This window comes from Corvus hawaiiensis, chromosome 2 (genome assembly GCF_020740725.1).
Source record: "Corvus hawaiiensis isolate bCorHaw1 chromosome 2, bCorHaw1.pri.cur, whole genome shotgun sequence".
NCBI classification, from domain to species: domain Eukaryota; kingdom Metazoa; phylum Chordata; class Aves; order Passeriformes; family Corvidae; genus Corvus; species Corvus hawaiiensis.
Genome location: NC_063214.1, coordinates 112,023,781 through 112,044,068, shown reverse-complemented (window position 1 = coordinate 112,044,068; position 20,288 = coordinate 112,023,781). Strand labels below are relative to the sequence as shown.

General features: G+C 37.4%; 1 protein-coding gene across 3 annotated transcripts in view; it reads right to left on the bottom strand.

The window, feature by feature from the left end:
• Positions 1-5,945: 5,945 nt before the first annotated feature.
• The window catches only part of IL1RAPL1 (interleukin 1 receptor accessory protein like 1), a 705,736-nt gene continuing 691,393 nt past the window's right edge, over positions 5,946-20,288 (bottom strand). For all 3 annotated transcript variants that reach the window (XM_048288405.1, XM_048288412.1, XM_048288421.1), the window contains exons 10-11: positions 18,579-18,749; positions 5,946-17,273 (exon numbers count right to left, since the gene is read on the bottom strand). In XM_048288405.1, the coding sequence (XP_048144362.1) occupies positions 16,555-17,273; positions 18,579-18,749 (890 nt within the window). In that variant the 3' untranslated portion in view covers positions 5,946-16,554. The remainder of the gene's footprint in view (positions 17,274-18,578; positions 18,750-20,288) is intronic.

Genomic DNA, 20,288 nt, shown 5'->3' with positions numbered 1-20,288 from the left:
AATTCTGGAAAGAGGGTTAAAGTCTCTCCCTCATATAATTAAGTGACCTACAAGTAGTAGTCAGAAGGAAAATCGACTTTTTTCCTGTTGTTCTGAGTGGATTTTTTTAAATCAAGACTAATATAGGGATGAACAGTTACTAAAACTCCTGATCTGTGAGTGCAATCTCTTCAGGAACAAAGCTGTCTCTTTCCACACTGAAATAAAATCTTTGCAACTCTATCCCTTGTGCTCCAGATTCTGCTGATGTACAAAGCATATTAGATGTCAAGTCCTAAAAATTGTCTGCTTAAAGTTAAGCCAGCTTCAGACCACAATAGTTTTTGTAAAGTACTCTGTACAAGTTTGAAGACCAGACCTCATTTCTCATTTCTCATTTCTCATTCTCACATTAAAAACTCTGAAGGGAATGTCCAGGAACTGGCATTTTATTTTATTGAGAAAACAGAAATCAAGGATAGAATATTCTTCTGGTTTGTTTACAGCTGATGTCTTTTGTCACTTTTGAATCAAATCTTTGATAGTATTTAGTATTTGTTTAAAAGGATTTCACTTCTCCCATTTTTAATTAAAAGTTATAAAATCTGTTATTTACCCAGGAGATTAGATCAGAGCCATTTCATCCTATTTACAACAAAGAGAGTCTGTAATAAGCCCTTGAAACCCCTTCTAATCTCTAATATAAATATTTATTTAATCAGTTTAAAAATGATAATTATCTACCAGAGAGACTGAGACAACTTCTACAAAGTTATTATGGATGAAAACATAGTTTTTGAGGTTTTTTTGAAAACTTAATAACTTGAAACAGTTCCTTTAGAAGATGCTCAAATCTTTTTGGCAAATGATTATTTAGGTTGCTATCTTTTTATCGTATTTCACTTACGTGTAACCTAAGGGCAATTTTTTCCTAGGCATCTATTACTTACATTAATTGCTAATTAATTATTTGCTTGGAAGAGTATGTTTTGTCATTTCAATCATTAGAATAAATGCTGCACTTCGGTCCTGGTTTCAGCCTTAAAACTGTGACATCTTCTTATGTTACTATTACTACAATTTCAAACTCAGTCTCACACCACTTGTACTGGGTTTGCATGGCAAGGTTTTCCTAGGAGGAGAGCCTTAGGGGTAACTTTTGGGAACTAGAGGGGTAACTTCTCTGAGAAGCTGCCAGAAGCTTCCCCCATGTCTGTCAGAGCAGACGCCAGCTGCCTACAAGAGAGACCTGCCACCGCCGAAGGCTGAGCCCACCAGTGATGGTGGCAGTGCCACCAGGATAGCAAAGAAATGGAGGAAAAAATCCCAAATGTGCAACAAGCAGCAGCAGCCAGAGAAGAGAGGAGTGAGAATATATGAGCAACAGATCTGCAGGCACCCAGGGTCAGTGAAGCAGAAGCGGGAAGAGGTGGTCCAGGTGTCAGAGCAGAGATTCCCCTGCAGCCCATAATGAAGGCCATGGAGCTGCAGCTGTGCCCCCGCTGCGCATGGAGCTCTACAATGGAGTAGTTATCCACCTGAAGCCCATGGAGGACCCCATTCCAGAGCAGGTGGATATCTAAAGGAAGATGTAACACCACAGGAAGCCTGTGCTAGAGCAAGTTCCTGGAAGGATCTGTGGACCCATGCTGGACCCATGCTGGAGCAGTCTATTCCTGAAGGACTGCACCCCACAGAAGTGATCCATGCTGAAGTTTGTGAAGGGCTGTAGCCTGTGGGAAGGACTCATGTTGAAGTAGTTCATGGAAGACTATGTCCTGTGGGAGGCAACCCACTCTAGAACAGGGGATGAGTGTGAAGAGTCCTCCCCCTGAGAAGGAAGGAGCAGCAGAGACAATGTGTGACGAAATGACTACAGCCCCCATTCCCTGTCCCCCTGCACTACTGCATGGGAGGAGGAGGAAGAGAGAATCAGGAATAAAGGTGAGCTCAGAAAGGAGGGAAGGGTGAGGGGCTGGTGTTTTAAGATTAGGTTTTTATTTCTCTTTCTATTACTCTGATTTTGATCAGAGTAATAAATTAATTTTCTCAAGAAAAGTCTGTTTTGCCCATGACGGTCATTGATGAGTGATCTTTACCTGTCCTTACCTCAACATATGAGCCTTTTGTTACATTTTCCCTCCCCTAGATGAGAAGAGCAGTGACAGGGTGGCTGGGATGGGCACCTGGTGTCCAGTCAAGGTAAAACCACCACATCACCAGATCCTCACTTTTGTACATCCAAACAAATTTATACTCTTTATCTTTACAACCAATTCTTCATAACAAAAATTTCCTCTTAGATTTGAAAAAACAGGGTATCAAAACCAAAAACTGAAGACAGAAATGTAGTGTATTGATAGCACACAAAATTCCGTGGCCAAGTAGAACATATCATAATTAGTTACAGTTAGGGGAGTTTTGGAAGTTAACTTGAAGGAAGTCACCTCTTGCAGTGGGGAACACAAAGGTGTCTGAACTGGCACTGCCTGGAGGTGTTCAAACATTGTGGCTCAGCATTGTCTATTCATTTGTGGCCAGAAACCAGGACTGAGCAAGGCCTGGAGGAGGCAACAAGCAATTTATCATGTGGGATGAGAAGTCAACCAGCATAGGAGCAATAGTTCTTTTTCTTGCATCCTCCTTCATAGTATATTCTTCCTTTAATGCTTTTGTATTCTTTCCATTCTCTCCAGTAGATGTGGTGCTACTATCAGGTGCAAGATGATGCTCACTGGAGAACAAAAATATTGTGCTTGTTGTTGGCAGGGTATCCAGTGCTGCTGACAGAAAAGCCACAGTATATTCCCACATCAAATATTTGGGCTGTGTTGCTTTTGACAGCTGTCTCCACCACAGCCAATACTGAATCTGAAGACAGTCAACACCTAATTTCTCAAGACAGAAATGAGAGTGCTATATAAAGTAATCATAAGGGGCCCAGGCTTTGTCCTGGCTTTACCTTGCTCAGTGCTTATTTCCCTGCAGTATAAGTACGGAGAACAAGCTGAAGATTCATCAGCGTTCAGAGAAGAATAGCTATTTGATTTTGTGGTGTGCATATTGATTTAAAAGAATGAACCCATTCTGCAAGCAACCGGAAAGTAAAACACTTTAAAGATCTCTGACTAGTTTTCTGGAGCCTATTTTTCAATCTCTAGATAATGCATTTGGACATCACTTCTACACTGCTGTCTTATCTTCTCTGTTCACATTATTCTCAATACTCCAGTTCCTGTTCTGCAGAAAATATGTTTACTGTTCATTTTACTCTTGGAATTTGTTTTCACTGAGCTTTGAAATTAACCTGTGTACAATCCATGACTCTGTGTGAGGTAAGGGTGTATTTCTCAGAACTTCTGGAGTGATTTTGAAAACTTAAACTACAATTACAGATCAGTCTTGCATCATAATGTCTCTTGTTCTCAGCATCACCTTTTATAGTATATGACTATCAGGGTGCCTTTTACATTTCTTGCTTAACAGAAGCCCACCTCTTAAAATTCTCCTGTTGAAATAAAACAGCTTTTTACTTGCAAACAAGTTTTATTCACACTTCAGTGGATACTGTAAATACCTGAGCATTTAATTTTCAGTTATGTATGTATTACTTCAAATGATGTTCTGATCTCCCTAATCCAACAGTTGACATGCAGGCTCACAGCATGTGAATAGTTCCATTTCACAGCTCTGTTCATAAACCTGTTTCAATTACAGATACAACACTAAATTCCTAACAGAAACTTAGTACTTAAATGATATACTTTTTTTATTAACTACCAAAATCAATTATCTGTGCAAAATAAAGTAAGTATGAAAAAAACCCCTCCCAAATAAAAAACATATGTTGGGAAAAATAAAAAGTGGAAATAAGTACTCATAAAGAGAGGGAAAATTGAATTTAATCAATCAATGCAATTGATTATAAGAATAACTCTAAGTGGTCCATGTCAGGGGAATCTAAGAAAGATGTCCAGAAGTATTCTAAATAATTTGTTCAGTTTAATGCTTTTAGTTGGTGCTTTTATTCTTTCTGTTTGTTTGTCTCTGTCTTTATTTATTTTTTTTTGAAACCAAAACTCCAGTGCTCTTCAAGCAATATTCTTGTGTACTTTTTTCATGTGATGGTCCCTCTTCAAGCATGCAGCCCTATGTGGCTTCCCAGGCTGTTCATACATGCATGATTTTGGGAGAGAATAGCAGCAATTAATAAAATCTTTGCATTTTTATTTGTCTTAGTCATGTGTCTAAGAGTTTCAAGGAGTGCAGAGCAATGCAGTAAAGAACAGAGAATTATGTTCTTCAATTCTTTTTTATTAATGTCTGTTAAATAGCAATATTTAAAAAATGTAACTAAATATACATAAATATTTTTTGAATTTACAGTGGATACCATATTTCTGTGCACGTCACATGCTGGTAGTTGAGTAATCATAACTCTTATGATGTCTAATTTAATGCTAAATGCATTTCCTGCCACCATACGAGGCCAATGAATCGTGTTGATATTGGTGAAATCATGATCATTTATTCAAATGATCTTACTGATATTTTGTATAGCAAAGATAAAAATCTCATGAGAAGTAGATGAAGCAGACAAAGTTCAAAAGGGTAACTGTCTGTAGAAACAATATTTTTTAATATAGTTCACCTTGACTCCAGACTCCAGACTGCAGGTGCAAAATACAGTAATATTAAAAATGCATTTTAATATGAGTTGCTGCAGGTAAACCAATTCAGTTGTCACATCTTAAAAGTCTTGTGATACTCATGAGCTACAGAGACACAGGGTGGTCTATGGCCTGGGCTTCTGGAGCCAGAAGATCACCAGCTCTTTTGACAACTTAAGCTCCAGCTATGGCATACAATAGACCTTTGTAAGAGCTGCTGTGCACTGGTGCCTGTCTCTTATTGCAAGGCCCCAAATTCTTGTGTTACAGACGTTCAAATTTGGAGCAATTCCCCTGGCATCTGAGGAGAATCACGGCTTTAAAAAAATAACAAAAGAGTGGAAACAAGTTCAGTGTTTCTTACATCTTTTAGGACTTCAGAAGGTGAGGGTCTTGATAGGAAGGCCAAAAAGAAGCTGATTGCAGTTCATGTGAGTGGTGTAACATGGGTATAAACCCATTGCCTTGGATAAGGATTTATGCCACTGCAGTTTAGAAGAGAACCACAGAGCTTACAGTCTGTTCGGAAACCCAAGGATGGAATTTGTCCTGACCCAGGCATGATGTCATATTCAACAAACTTAAAAATGAAAAGCGTTCATCCATTTTTTTCAGTAATGCCCTAACCTATGACATTGACATTTTCCTTTTTGTTTTCATTGGTACAACGACAACATTGCTGTGATTTGAGCTCCTTCTGTTCCACTACAGTTTCTCTATCAGTCAGGGTCTTCCATGCTGCTCACACAAACACCACACACACACACGGACTGCTAAAAATTATTCCCTACCATGGTACTCTATTCCCCACCATGTTACTGTATTCCCCTGCCACCCTGTGGTTCCAGTGGAGCTAAACTGTCACAAAACTTGAGCGATGCTGTAATAAATCAAACACATATGCACCACCCACACACAAACTCTTTGCCCCAGAAAGTTATGAGACTGCACTTCTTGCCTTACTATGATTATATCCATAACCCTTAGTGCTTCTAAGAAAAAAGAATCCACATTAAAAAATTATAAATCCTAAAGAAAATATCCTTATGAATTAAAACAGCAGAACAAGAGGAAGCAACAAGAAAGAAAATATTAGAAGTCAGATTCTCAGCTGGTGTAAACTGCAGCAGCTCCATTGCCTCCAGGGGAGCTGTGCCAGCTTATCCAATGCGTATGCTCTGGCCCAGTATGCCCTTCTAGTCAAATCACTGAACTGGTATCTTTAAAGCCTTCCCTATCATGCTGTTAAATTTGTATTGCTACTAGCAACAATTTCTTTCAAAAAAAAAGTTTGCATACGCAAATTATTCACATTGCTTTATTTTTTCTTTGTCAGTTCACAAAAAGAGTATTTCAAGTTGTCATAACCTTGCATTTAGTCACTGAAAGAGTAATCTTGAAAGGAGAACATTGTTTTACAAACTGGATACATACCCTGTTTATTTTTCTCTAAAATTTGCACACTATAAAGCAAGTGGGGTTTTTTGTTTTGTTTTAAAACTTTCTTCATATATTATCATACAAAAATATTCATATGCAAGTAATAAAGATTTTTTTAAACATCCAACTTTTTTAAACCTAAATCAAAGTCACACCAAAAGGGTTTTTTTTTTGTTTGGTTTTGTGTTGTTTCGTCATTTTTTTTTTAATCTAGACAAAGTACACCTTGTGCTTTAACAAACCTATGGCATCATGTGCTCTTTACAAGGATTATATTGAATAAGCTCATGTGTCATTAAATAATGTAAAACTTGCCTACTTTTGTGGGTTTTATTTCCCCTAATCCTCTTTCTCCCCCCCTCTATGTGTTATTTGTGTTTGTATATATGTGTGGAAAAGTTAAGGCAAGTGCAATCAAAGTTACAAAAAAAAAATCAATATTTCTATTGCTAACATGTGCAGCATTCCTATTTAGTGAGTGATGTCTTTTCTCCCGTAAGAATAAAATTGATGAAAATACAAAAATGTTTAATATGTTATCGTTATTACAATAAGCTGTTCTTTTTTTTTTTTTTTTTTTTTAATACCAGGCTTGGTGAATTTTCCAAAAGCTAGGATAACATAAAACATGTTCTTTTTAAAGTAACATACACTGAAACTAGGTAACATTTGGATCATGACTGTCTTTCTTCTCAGCAATAAGTATAGTATTACTATAAAAATGCAGTTCCTTTTACCTATGACCCATCTCATTTTTTAAAAAATAAATATAAGTTAATCTCTTTAGGTAAAATCTTCAATATACAGTAGGCATAAATATAGGTTGATGCATTTCTACTTAACTGTAGTGCTTCTATTTTAACTTTAATGATTTTGAAAAAAGTATGTAAAGAAAGAGACATATTTTCCAGTTTGTAGTCATACCTGTAGCCTTAAAGAAAACCTTGACAAGAATGCATATGATAATTTATGGTTTATATGGCAATAGTAATGGATGTTTGGAAAAGGTAATGATGCTGAATCTTCAATTATGTTGTAGAATAGCCAGAAATTTATTTCCACAAATTCTGAGCCTGATTCTGCTCTTTATTTTGCACCAGTTATACACAGCTGCACTTAATTCTGCTGACTTCAGTAGAATTTTTTTTTTTTTTACTTTAATCAACTATTAAGCAAATTAAGATAAAAGGTGCCAAAGCCTAGCATGGCACTTCCTTTTTTGCTTCCATCAATGCAAAATTAAAGATGGTAAGTATACATTTATATCTTCAGTGTATGCACATGTATTCAGTAGGAGCTACAGAGCAGTTCTACTCTGCTGGTTCCTGAGATTATGGAAGACCAGCTGAGAGCTTTATTAACAAAGTGCTTTATCAAGATGCTTATCCAGGTGTTAATTTTGAATAGTGGGGTCCCAAGAAGGGACTAATGCTTTTTGAGTTGTGTTATGCACTCTGCTTATGGACAGTGAGCTCCTTCTGAGATGAATAAAGTAACATAATAAAATTAAAGAAAATTAATCCCCTAGACAAATTGCTTTATTTGTATTACTTTTGCAGCTTTTTTTATGAAACAGAACATGATGATTTTTTTCTTCTAGTGTTTCAACTAGACACATGTTTTTTCTGTTAAAGATCCTTGTGGTTATTTTGATTTCTTGTCGTCTGAAGAAGGTGCAGAACGTACAATATGCTAATAAAAATATTTACTTGTGAAATGGTGCATATGCTTAATTTTATATATTATGAACAGTCTCATGGCACTAGTAACTGCACAGAATTTAATTGTATGCTTTTCTTGCAAAATTCATATGTGGCTCGAAACTGCTGCAAGTGACAGCAGCAGATATTTAGATGCCATGTTGAGAAGATAATTTAACTCCCTTTTCCTGTAAAAGCTAAGATTAGTATTTTGTCTTATAGCATCCTCCACTCACTAATTGTTGTTGCTTCACCACTTCCCAGCACGGGGCAGCTGCCTTCTTTAACTTTATTAGTATGCTCAACATGAATCATTAACAAATCTGCAAAACTTTATGATGAAGATGTTATATTAAACTATTTATGAGTTTGCTGATTAATGTAAAAATAAAAACATCTTAGGTCATATTTTTACAGGACATGTAAAATAAATTACAGCAAATGACTATCTAGGGCAGAAGAACCGTAAGAGTTACAGGAAGAAGGGGCAGATATCTGTGTTCTGGTAAGTTATTTGAAATAACTGATGATGATTTTGTACATTTCATAGATTCACCTTGAATTTGAAATATTTGATTTTATTTTATTCTCCAAGGATTTGGAGAGCCTTAGAAAGCTAACAAATAGCAATCAGAAGGCTGGAGGAAGAAACCTCAGCGTTTCAAAGAAAGCTCATTTCTCAGTGAGCAGGGGCATCAGACTCACTGTGCCTGAGACTCAGGTATAATGGCACCTGAAAGCACCATTTTTCCTTAGTTGGATTGGCTATGAAGTGGAGAATTTACTGAAGTGGGAGCTAAGGAAATCCAGCAGCTCTTTGAACAGCTGCCATGCGCATGGTTAGGAGATTTTCAGCCTTGTTTATGTCTGCTTTACTCCAGTTCTCTGGACTTCACTCTGTTCTTTCTAATAAACTCATGTAGTGCAATGGTATCTCAGTCCTGATGTCTCCTTATGAAAACAAAGCAAAATAAAGCAAAGCAAAGCCAAACAAACAAAAGCACAATTCAAGGAGCTATGAGGAATAAAAATATTCTTGAAAATTAAATGCATGTGGTTCTCAATCTGTGTCCAACTCCTTATGCTCTAGATTGCTGTTTGAAGGGATCTTGAAAGACATATATCTGGTAAGGTGCCCAAGATGACTAAAAGGGAATTTTTCTCCAACATTCCCTAAAGAACAACTTGGCAAGCATCATTTCAAGCAGGTAGCATCTTTGCTGCTGCTTCTCAATCTTCAAATAACTAACAACATCAAAAAAATGTAGGAGTGGTATTTGCTATGTGGCACTGAGAGCTGTTCACAAGCTCTTTTGTTTAGAATAGTGAAGAGGTAATCGGAGAAAATAGGAGATGAACTTAACTGACACCATTATTTACAATAGGAAATTTGGCAGATATTCAGGTAGGTCCTATTACCTAGAAAAGAAACATTTTCTGCCTCTAGCAAGATTGTATAAATGGCTTCAGACAGCAAACAGGTGGTGAAGGAAGTATCTGATAAATTTGGGTTTCCAGGCAAAGGATATCTGTAATTTCCTGTGGCAGAAGGACTAGATGAGTGCTAGTCGTGTTCACCTACCTGGTCATGACATGACCAGAAAAGATCTTCCCTGTACCTCTCCCACCCCGTGTCACCCCAGCAATGTATCTGTGTCACATTATCCCGGCAATGGCTTGGTTACAAGTTTGTCTTCTCCTTGCAGCACATGGGAAATGTCATGCCATGAATAAACCCAGATTTTTGGGACTTCCTTGATTTTTTATGAATGCTACTTATTTTATTTTTTGTTGCACAGTTCTGTAATTAAATGGTTACAATTTAAAATACCTATGTACAGGAATAAAATTGTATAAAGTGCTTTTTGTGATGTGACTACGATTTGAGAGTGCTTATTGCAACAATTTTGTCCCAGATATCTGCACAGTTTGCAGATTCATGCGTTTTGCTGAGGTAGGCATAGGTTAGTGGTCTCAAAGAAGGAGCCTGATGTCGCTGAACTATTTTGCTGAGATAGATGGAGAGACAGTTGTGTCGCTGTTCTCCTCACTGCTTTGTATTTACATAATTGTTCCATTTGAAGTTGCCTGGGTCTTAAGATGACAAATGTACAATGTTCCAATGTGATGATGAAGGTAAACTTCTAATACTAATTGTTTAAATTTTCTACTGAAGTATTCCTAGGAACTCAGGGCTGCAGTTAGCTGTTCACCAGAGAATATTAACTCCAGCAAACAACTTCTATATCTGTAAATTCATTGCCACTTGTGTTTTAAACTTACAATGAATAACGAGATTTCCTAAACAAATCTCTCTATGATTTACCTGTCATGCAAAGAATGGAGAGAAAATTTTGAAAAGTCTCTTACTTAACTTCCTACAAAACATCAGGAGGAAACAACCTTCCCTTTAAAAAGAATTGTGTAAACTCAGGTTTAAACAGGTTAAGTAATTGCATTGCTAATTTAATTTTCTTTATTTAGGTTTGCTTTTCAAGTGTGTGTGCAGACTTTGCAGCTCAATGGAATATTTTGAGCCCATAACTGATATTTTCAAGACTTTCTTTTTTACATTGTAGAAGGTCAGAATAGTATCAGGATGTTGCTTCATATAAGTAGTCTATGTGGATGTGAAAAATGGTGTGCTAACTGAGAAAAAAAATACAACCTTTTTTCGACTCAAAACTGCTCCTGTAACTCTCTTCTCAGGAAAGAAGACATCTACTCACCCTAAACATCTCTGCATAGAGTTTTCATGTGGACCCCAACCTTAGGCCTTACAGCAAGCTTTAAGTGCTTGTACTTCTAATTCAGTCTGCAAGGTAAACGGATATGAGAGGATGAGATGGGACAGGATAGGATGGAATGGGGCAGGATGGGATGGAAATTTCTGTGAGAGTGCTCAGGTGTGGTGTTAGCTGATTGAGATGGCAATTTTCTGTAGCTGTCATTTAGTGGATTGCACACTAACCTGGCAAGCTGACCTCTCTCTATGCTCGGTGCTGGTGTTTACTTTGAACATGGAACAAATGGGAAATATTGTCAGCTGTTCCTGCTCTTCTGGCTGCTTTGCCATAGGGTATCTGTCCCTCCACATCTGATGGTTCTCATGTTTATTTTCATTAACATCAGTAGCAACTCACTGCCCACCTTCCCTGTGTGTTGCCTACCGCAAGTAGGACAGTGGTGGTATATCGAGCCCATGGTTCCTTCTGCTCCCACCTGACATAGGAGTAACTAAACATGAGGCCAAAGGGGTCTGTGCTCTCCTTCTCCATGCACAGGAACACATTTTCCCCACTGTGGAGCTTTTCAGTCGCAGACATGTGGTGCAGCCGCCTGTTCTAGCTTGCACTTCTTTATGAGTCACAAAATGTGTTTTGAGAGTATGGGCTCAGTAGGTATTAACTACTCCTGGATGATTTTGTATTTTTGAGGGGGGCAGAGAGAGAGATAATATTTGATTAACAGAAAAATAGAAGGTTAAAAAACATATCCATTTTATTTTTTTAATAATTTGTGTATTCCTTTTGTCATGTCTTGATGGTTAAGAAATGTCTTTATAAAAAGGTATCAATAATACCCCCCTCAAATTCTTAGCTCTCACATTTTGCTTCAAATTGTTTTCCTAATACTAGTGATCAAGAAAAGAAATGTTTGTACTCTCTGTAAGCTCAGTACTAGATAACCTATTTTATTTAATATTGAGATCCTAGAGAATAATGTAACTCAGTTCCCCCAAATAAAAATATTTGAATTGACTATTGAATGTTTCTGAAATGATGTTATCTAAGGTATTGGCTATTTATTGTTAAGAATGCTGATAAGCTTTTGGAATGAGACTGGTTGTAATTATAAGTTGAATACTTCCCTTTAAAAAACCTCAATCAAAATATACTCATTTTTTAGTAATCTGAACAGCTTCAGAATTGATATGTTTTCCACATAAGGTATCAGAGCTGCCTTTCTAATTTCTTCTCTAACTACTTCATGACCCTGTGGACTCTAAACCTAACCCCAGAGTTTATTAGTCCAGAGCAAAAGTCAAACTTTGTTATGAACAGGATTTAAACAAACAAAGAAACAAAAAGGCATAGGAAAACTCTTAACAGCTGAAACATTTTTATCATTTTCACTCCCCAGGGCAACAAGCCTGAGTTTTGGAACATCAAGTCAAGGCTGTTTGGTGAAGTGTGATGCTGCCAACATCTTCTTGGAGGATAGAGCCAGAGTCAATGGAAAATGGCCCAGCAAAATTACATCATAAACAGTTCAGTATCCATGCTAAATTCATTGAATCTGAAATTAAAGACACAATGGTGTTCTTCAACCTCCACTCAGTGGGCTATTTAGGAGGTGAAGAGATGAGTTTATACAAAAAAAAAAAAAAAAAAAAGCAAGGGAGAACTTGCAGCCTTCATAATATAAGGAAACTCATGAGGTTGCTTACATTTTTTCTGTTGCCAGCCACATTAACCTATTTCTCAACTGGGTTAGAAAAAGTGTTCTAATAACGGCACAACAGATAGGGGGTGGGAGTGAAGGAATATAGTTACTCTAGTTAATAAACTAAGTCTGTTACAGAGGTTTTTTTTAGTGCTGACAGATTTTTGCCATCCTCTTGATCACAACAGAAGACAAACAAAAATCTCTCTGTGCTAGACTATCAACAAGTACAAAATCATTCGGAAGTGTATTAGACATACAGGGACATATTTGTGTTGCTGATCTGTCTGGATGGCCTCCAAAAAAGCCAGTTGCTTGATGTAGGTCAGCCAGAGTACAGAGCTTTGCATGACAAAAGAAACCACAATGCAGTCAAAAAGCAAGTGGGTATTTTGCCCTTTATTCTTCATTGGCCTCTGTTCTATTTTGAGCTTACTTTACTATGGTGGGTTTTTCTTCCTTCTTTGGATTTTAATTAAAGTCTCCTTAGGTTTACTAACTTGATTTTTTTTTTTTTTTTTTTTGGTTATTTTAGTTTAAAAATTAAGGACTCTTGTTTACTAGGCCACTTTCCCCCAAATCTCACTGCTTTATGTATAATTTAATGTGTCATTAATGCACAATATCCAAATAAAACTTTGTGAATTTTGATCAGGCGGGTATAACAAGCTTTCTGGCTATTTTGAAGCTGATTATCACCCATTATGTAACATATACATGGTTTTCACAGCTGTGCAGTAATAGAAAAATCTTACTTTGTATCTAAGCCTAACAATATTTAACTCTGAACCAGATCATATTGAAGGTGTTTGATGTTGGCTGCCAGGTGAGAACTGGGTCCCCACTAAAATTCAAAAGGCATTTTGGTGCTCCTTTCCTTGCAGCCAAGATTTCATCTTGCCACAGACTGCAAATATGAATTCTTTTTCTCTTTGTTTTTCCAATTTTCTTCTCCCACACAAATCAATCATACACTCATTCAGATTTATTAGATTGACTCTCAAATCATAGTGCTGCAACTGAGAACAGAATCAGACCCAGCAATGCATTTTGCCTTCAAAATAATTGGCTGCATTCTATACAGTCTCCTATTTCTGTCCAGCTATGTATGCTGTCTGGAGAACCTATATGCTGAATTTACACAAGCTGTGCAACAGAGTCCTTTTATAACACGGACTACCCTGATTAGAGAGAGCCTTATAAAGACAGAGCACCACACTTGGATAATTCACGTGCATAGAATCCACATACAGACCCAAAGTTTTTGACCAGGCAGAGTAAGTTTTTCTGATCATCACACTGTGCCTTTTTTAAACTAAAGTGCTATTTGCTTATGGCTAAACCTTATATGTGGCTATTGCATGCACAGTTCAGGCTGCATTGTCAAAAACCAAAACACCTTCATAAAAAATGATGGAGCCTAAGAATTAGGGCAATGACAGTTTTTGTTGGTTTTCGTTTGTTTGTTTGATTTTTTTTCCATTTTATTTTTGTGTTCCAACAGAACTTATGTCAAGCATAGAGCACGTGAACACACAACACTTTCCTTCTCTGTTCCCCACACAGCTGTTCACAGAAGAGGAATACTTAGGAGGAATGTTTCTAAAGCCACAGACAGCTTCTCCATTTATTTCAGGTTTTGTGGTTTGTTTCTCTTTTCTTTTTGTTTGTTTTTCTTATATTTAATATTAAGACAAAACATTATAAGCAAAACTTTCTTTAAGTAGTGTGAGTATCAAATAGTATCTGTCAATCCCTGAATCATGCTATTCAAAGTGCTTAAATCTACACTAAAAGTAGAGGAACAGAAAAGTACTTCCCATGTGGCTAAGGAAACACCTACCAATTGTCTAAATGTGACTGTGGTCAGATAATTTCATCTTACATTTATTCCACATCCCAGTCTTTATACCAGGGCATGTAAAGGGGAAAAAAAATAATGCATTGCTTTCAGAGGATCCTGGGTATTTGGGACTGTTGTGGTTTAAGCCCAGATGGAAAATAAGTACCACACTGCCGCTCGCTCAACCCCTCCCCTTCTCCCCCTCTCAGTCCAGTGGAAACCAGGACAGGCATCCAGATGAATGAAGGAAAATGCCATCAGTGCTTGACAGGTGTCTGTAAGAGCAAATAAATAATAGCTTTCTTGAAGCAAAAATGCAAAGCTCTCTTAAAATTTTATGTGACTTGGCAGCCTAATTTCTATTTTGTGGATGTTTGGCACATGTCCAGAGACACCATAATAAAGAACAGATTGTAGAAAAGGACTTGAGCTAAATCTCAGAGAAATAAACATTTTAAGCAAATAAAAATCGGTGCACACCTCAAAAGTCTATTTTCTTCTTATGCAGATACTGAGATTTCTTGACTTTCACAACAGGAGCACATTCATTTCATCCCACACTGTCAGTACTGGATTGCTCCCACAAACATCCCCCAAACTGCAGTCTCCCCGCTCACTTCTCATTAAGAAGACCAAAATATTATAGGATATACTTTTCTGGTTTGTGACAATCATGATGAGCAAACCCCACATATCCATTATATCGGCTGATATCATTCAGCTGCCATAAAAATATCTAAAGCTAATTAATTACATAAATAGACTCTAAGGTCTGTTTGCCAGGACACCAGTTATGATTCAGTGGGGGTAAATCAAACCCATGACTCTCTGACAGTGTGCTGCAACCTGTAACTCTACCCCAGCTCCTCTGCTTCTGCCAGCAGGGACTAGCAGAGAGCTTGGCCTGAGTATGTTGCAGAGCTGCACCACTCCTCTCTCTTTCTAAAACCAGAAAGGACTTCCTGTTATTTAAGACATAAATATGAGCAAGGTGCTCATTTAAGTTGTCTTAAAGATGTCTGGATGTAAACACAGTGGTGGGCTTTTTTTCTTCCCTGTCAGCCATGGTACATGCATTATTTGCAACTCCTCAAAGATAGAATCATACATAAAAATAAAACTAATTTATTTATTCATTAAAGTGAATAAAGTGTTTTTAATACTTCCAGGTCTGATTTAAATATTAATTTTGTATAAATAAAGTTTATTCTGAAAACAATTATATTTCTGGTAATCATGTCATTTTTTCTGCCTGAGTTCTTACTGAATTCATGTCAAAATTAATAAAGTTTTATTTATCGTTACAAGCTAAAACCAAATGAAAGAAGATTTCTTCGTCCTGAATATATCATTTTAAAGCAAATACAGTTTTTGTAACATTAAAATACAAGGGACTCTGAAACCCACAGGAAAATAATGTTTTGCTCTTATGGTTTTTTTGAAAATAACACTTTCTATAATACAACGTGACAAACCAACTGCAATACTGTCTTTTTTTATTCCCCTTTGGTTTGGAAGTCATCAGTGTACATATCAGCAGGACTCTGCACTTCAGTGCCTATTGCCTCACTTGTCTTACTTGCCTGACATTTGCAAATGTTATTTGCAGGATTTTGAAAGTTGGAAAAGAAAAAAAAAATTAAGTGCTTAAAAAATAAAATCCACAACCACATTAATACTTTCCAGGACATGTTAAAAATAGGGTTGCTTTTATATTTATAAAAGGGATACAACGAACTCATTCTTAAAATAAGAACTAAAAAAATCCCAAACCCAAGAAAGTGAAAGCGAAACCGGCTCTAGTTTCTACACACTCTGTAGTGACTACCGTGAAGCAACTGATACAGATTGGGTATCTTCTTTTGTTTGACAGGTATCTATCAAGTTACATGTTAGATGATCAGACTGTAGTGTTACCCCAAATGAGGGTCTTTGTAAGGGCAGGGAAGGAGCAGTGCACATTACGGGAGTAGAAATGAAACTGGAGCTCTCAGTGAGCGATGGGGTCCTTCTAAGAACAAAAACTTTCCAAAAGAGGTGAGCTGCAGCAGGCATGGCCTTCAGGAATCAGACTAGGCAGGCCAACAAAATGGATGGTGCTTCTGATATCAACATAGCTTTGTCCAAGCATTCCCAAGAGAGGTTATAAACAATCAAACAAAAAGTCTAAAACTATACTAATGAAGAAAAAAGTTTCCTATCTATACAGCAGTCTCTTCATTTAAAAAAAAAAAGTAAATATACAAATTCCAATGACATATAAAACAAAGTCAAAAATGTGAATGGGAAGAGACATGGGTAAAACAGGAAGACTGATGCTACAAAGAAATTGCAAAAACATATGTACAAGACCCTGTTTTTCCTCGTTTATCGATTGTAATGCATGTTTAACAGCAGCAGTCGAGGATGTAGTTCCAGGCACCAGACTGCAGACTCTGCTCCTACTCAAGGGGGTTGACAGCCCCTTGCATGTCGGTCACCAAATGACACTTGATATACTGGTCTCCCGTGGCAAGAGGGGCAGTATGGCACTGTTTGTGTGAGCCTCTTCGGGGTTCTGCTCCCTGTTAGTTTTTGTCTGCGGCCGCTGCCCATTTATTAGTGTCATGGGGATGTTGCAGTAGGTGTGCTGGTTACCTATTGAGGTAAGCGGCAGGGTGCCGGCAGGAGGTACATCGTATTCATAGCTTCGATAATAGTGTTTCTGGCGCATCTGTGAATGATATGTGTTATGAAAGGTGGAGCGCAGGTCTGGATGGGCAGTGGCAAGAGCAGTGGAGGTGGCAGCAGCCATGGAAATTGCGGAGACTGTCTGCAGTTCCCCAAAGGGCCCCTGCTCACTGACATCTAAAACCTGCTCATTTGTCATGGGTTCAATCCTCTTAAAAGGCATCTCGTACTGTAAACGTTTCCAGAACTTGGAATTCAGCTTGTTGCATTTTGGTCCATGCCATTTAATGACAGTGAGGAGCTTGATGGTATGTTTTAGGGCCTCAACCTCCTGGTAGTTCATAACTCCTCGTAGTTCACTGCATTCAATCAGTATCACTTTGATTTCTCCCGTGACTAACATATTTCGAAGCCTCGTTTCCAGTTCAAAGATGCTCCAACCTCTTCTTACCACATAACTTGGAGTCATGACAATGATCAGTCGCTTGCTTTGGTCTACACATCTTGCCACATCTTCAATGTAGGCTACAAAACAAAACAATTGCTCAAAAAACAATCTAAGAAAACAGTCTGCTCTCATACATTGGTGAGAAAAAACCGAGGCAAATCCCTGCTCCCAGAAGATCTCACTGAAGTATGCAAAAACATCAATGGCAAATGTGCCAAGCTGGCCTGGCAGAACATTGTCTTGAGCAACCTGCTCTATATGGCCCTGCTCGAGCAGGGAGGTTGGAAAAAGATGACCTCCACAGGCCCTTTCCAACCTCAACCATTCTGTGATCCTGCAAAACATCTATTCCCACACGTGCTATGAATTGTCAGTGTTTGTTCATGAGCTGTGGCTTTGTATCATCTATATCACTATTGGAACAAATATGCCCATCATGATTTTTACCTTTAAAAAGGCAAAGTCACCCAGTTAGACAACAGAGCAGCAGCCATGTGCTTCAGGACCTCAGTCTCAAACCCAAATTATACTCTAAATTGTTTGCTAGGCTTAGATCCTGTTTTGCTTTCATGGCACTGCCACACACATTCATAAGAACAGTGTTGTCTCCTGTAAATTAGTGTTTAGTTTGCGGTGGATTTAAAAAATATCCATGAGATTGTTTGAAGTTGTATGTTGTGCTTTGTCCATACCAAGCATCCTTTCTTGTATCTTTTATTAAAAGTATTGAACTTAGTCAGTGTCCATGTGGTTACACCTAAGTCATGAAGAATACTAAAACAACTGACAAAACATTACTGTACTTATGTTGGAATATGTGAAAGAAACATGAAAAAGATCTACTTGTACCAGCTGGAATCAATTCTAGTTTCAGTCTCTGACAATGATCAAGTACATCCACTACACAGTGGTCTGCAGTGGACACTGACAGAATTCACTACTTTTGCCTGGTGTAGAAGTTATTACTCAGCCATTGTCTTAGTCCAAACACAACTTTTTCCTTCCTATCTGAATTTCTGCAATACTCAGAATCAAGGATATCTTTCCAAACAAAATCTAAGGAACTGAAAAGAAAGAACTCAGTATTCATTCCTAGAGATTCAAGCTCTTAAAAAAACTGAAAAATGTTAGTCTCTTTCATTTCCTTTACTTATGCATGCCCTTTCTGCACTGTTTTACCTTCAATTAAAACAACACAATTACTAAATAATAATCCTCTTATCTGGGAAATGCACATTAATGTTTGGTGTCTTCACCATTCTCTAAAACATGGGAGAAAAGATGACATTCTGAAGGAGTAGGTATATAAACAAGACTAAAACAATCACTGCAATCACTCATTTTCTCCTTCAAAACCACATGAGGATAATGACATTACTTACTTCCTGTGGGAATCAAATCTCTATCTGGTATGAACAACTTGTATCCATAATGCTTTTCCAGCATATCTGGTAGAATCTCAAGAGCAAATCTTTCTTCTTCTCCAGTTTCTTGATTCCACTGGTCAGGATCCACTTTGGTATAAGATAGATATGCATCATAGTCTTTGTTGTCTAGGGAAAGACAGAAATTAAGTTAGTTTATTCCTTATTCTAGCAGTTTTCCCAGATATTTCCCCAGGTATTACTTCTGGGAGACTTTTCCAGGAATAGGAAATGGTTTAGATTAAATGGCAAGCTTTCACCCAATTTACAGATATGCATCCGTTCAGATTTCCTGTTTCACCTGGTAGACATAATCCTTAGTTACACAGATGCAGGGAAGGAGGGGTCCATATCCATAGACAGAAGTCAGTTTATGTAAGAATCCAGATGAAGAAAATCCACTCAACTGCAGGGTGACAGCTCATAGCACAAAAGTCAAAAGTCACTGTGAAGAGTTTGCATTCTTCTCTAACATAAAAGGGGAAAGAAGAGCATGGAAATTCCTAAGCTAATGTGCAAATATCTCTGCTGCACAGTACAAGCATTTCAGTCTTGCCAGAATTTTACTGTAAATTTAGGACCTGGGGCTGAAATGCTCTAATTGTACGTATAGAATTCCTTGTAAAACTCTTTAGCTCTCCAGGTCTGAAATTATTGCAAAGCTTAAATCTTTGCAGCGTCAGCTCCTGATAACGCAGTTTAAGTGTCTTGAATTCTGTGCATTTAAATTTGCAAATTTAATGTTGCATTAATGTACATTTCATTACTTAACTGTGCGTTACTTCACTTCAATATGAGAAATAACCATGCCTGTGTTTTAAATGTACTTGAAAGACTGAATCAAAAGAGCCACCATTAATTTTCATTAGGAGGTCAATAATACCAAGTGCTCTTGAACTAATTCAGTGGAATAAGAGGTCACGTTTTGACTTTTGTTGTGAAGAAAGCAGAGGAAAATCAATGGCAAGAGTAATGAAATGTTAACATCCTTCTAACTCTCTTGACAACATTATGCACAGACTACTGAGAATATCAATTGCTTGTAAAAGAGATCTGATTGAATACTCTAAATACGGTGTGTCATAAGTAATGTTATATTCAATCAGTGCTGACTTCATTTATTCATTGAGCTGGTCCTTTCTTCATTTTGCACCTTTTTGTAGTCGGGTAGCATTATTTAGAAAAGCCTGCCAGCTGTAGGGTGGATGCAAAGAGTGTAAATGAAATTAATTGAGCGGTGGTAATCTTGAACAGTCCTCTCTCCCTTCTGAGGAACCATGTGCACGATGCTCATTTGCAGATAACAAAACAAATTTGGTTGTACTATTACTACTTTTAAACTTTCTAATGTACTATTACTACTTTTAAACTTTCTAAACCCTCAACCATGTGCTCATTCTGTGCCCTGTGCATCTTTTGTGGGATATTATCTATTGGATTGTTATAGCCACAGAAAGAAAAACCCAAAACAAATAAAAAACAACAACCAAAACACAGCCAAAAAAGGAAACTAAGAAAAAGAGAAGCCCTGCCTTTTATGGTTAACACTTTCCATGATTTTTTTGAGTATTTGTGAAAATGTGTCCTTTAATGACAGACAAGCACCTGCTGCCTTTGACAACACATTAAAATAAGACTGATTGGATCAAGTATGATATAGAGGGAAAT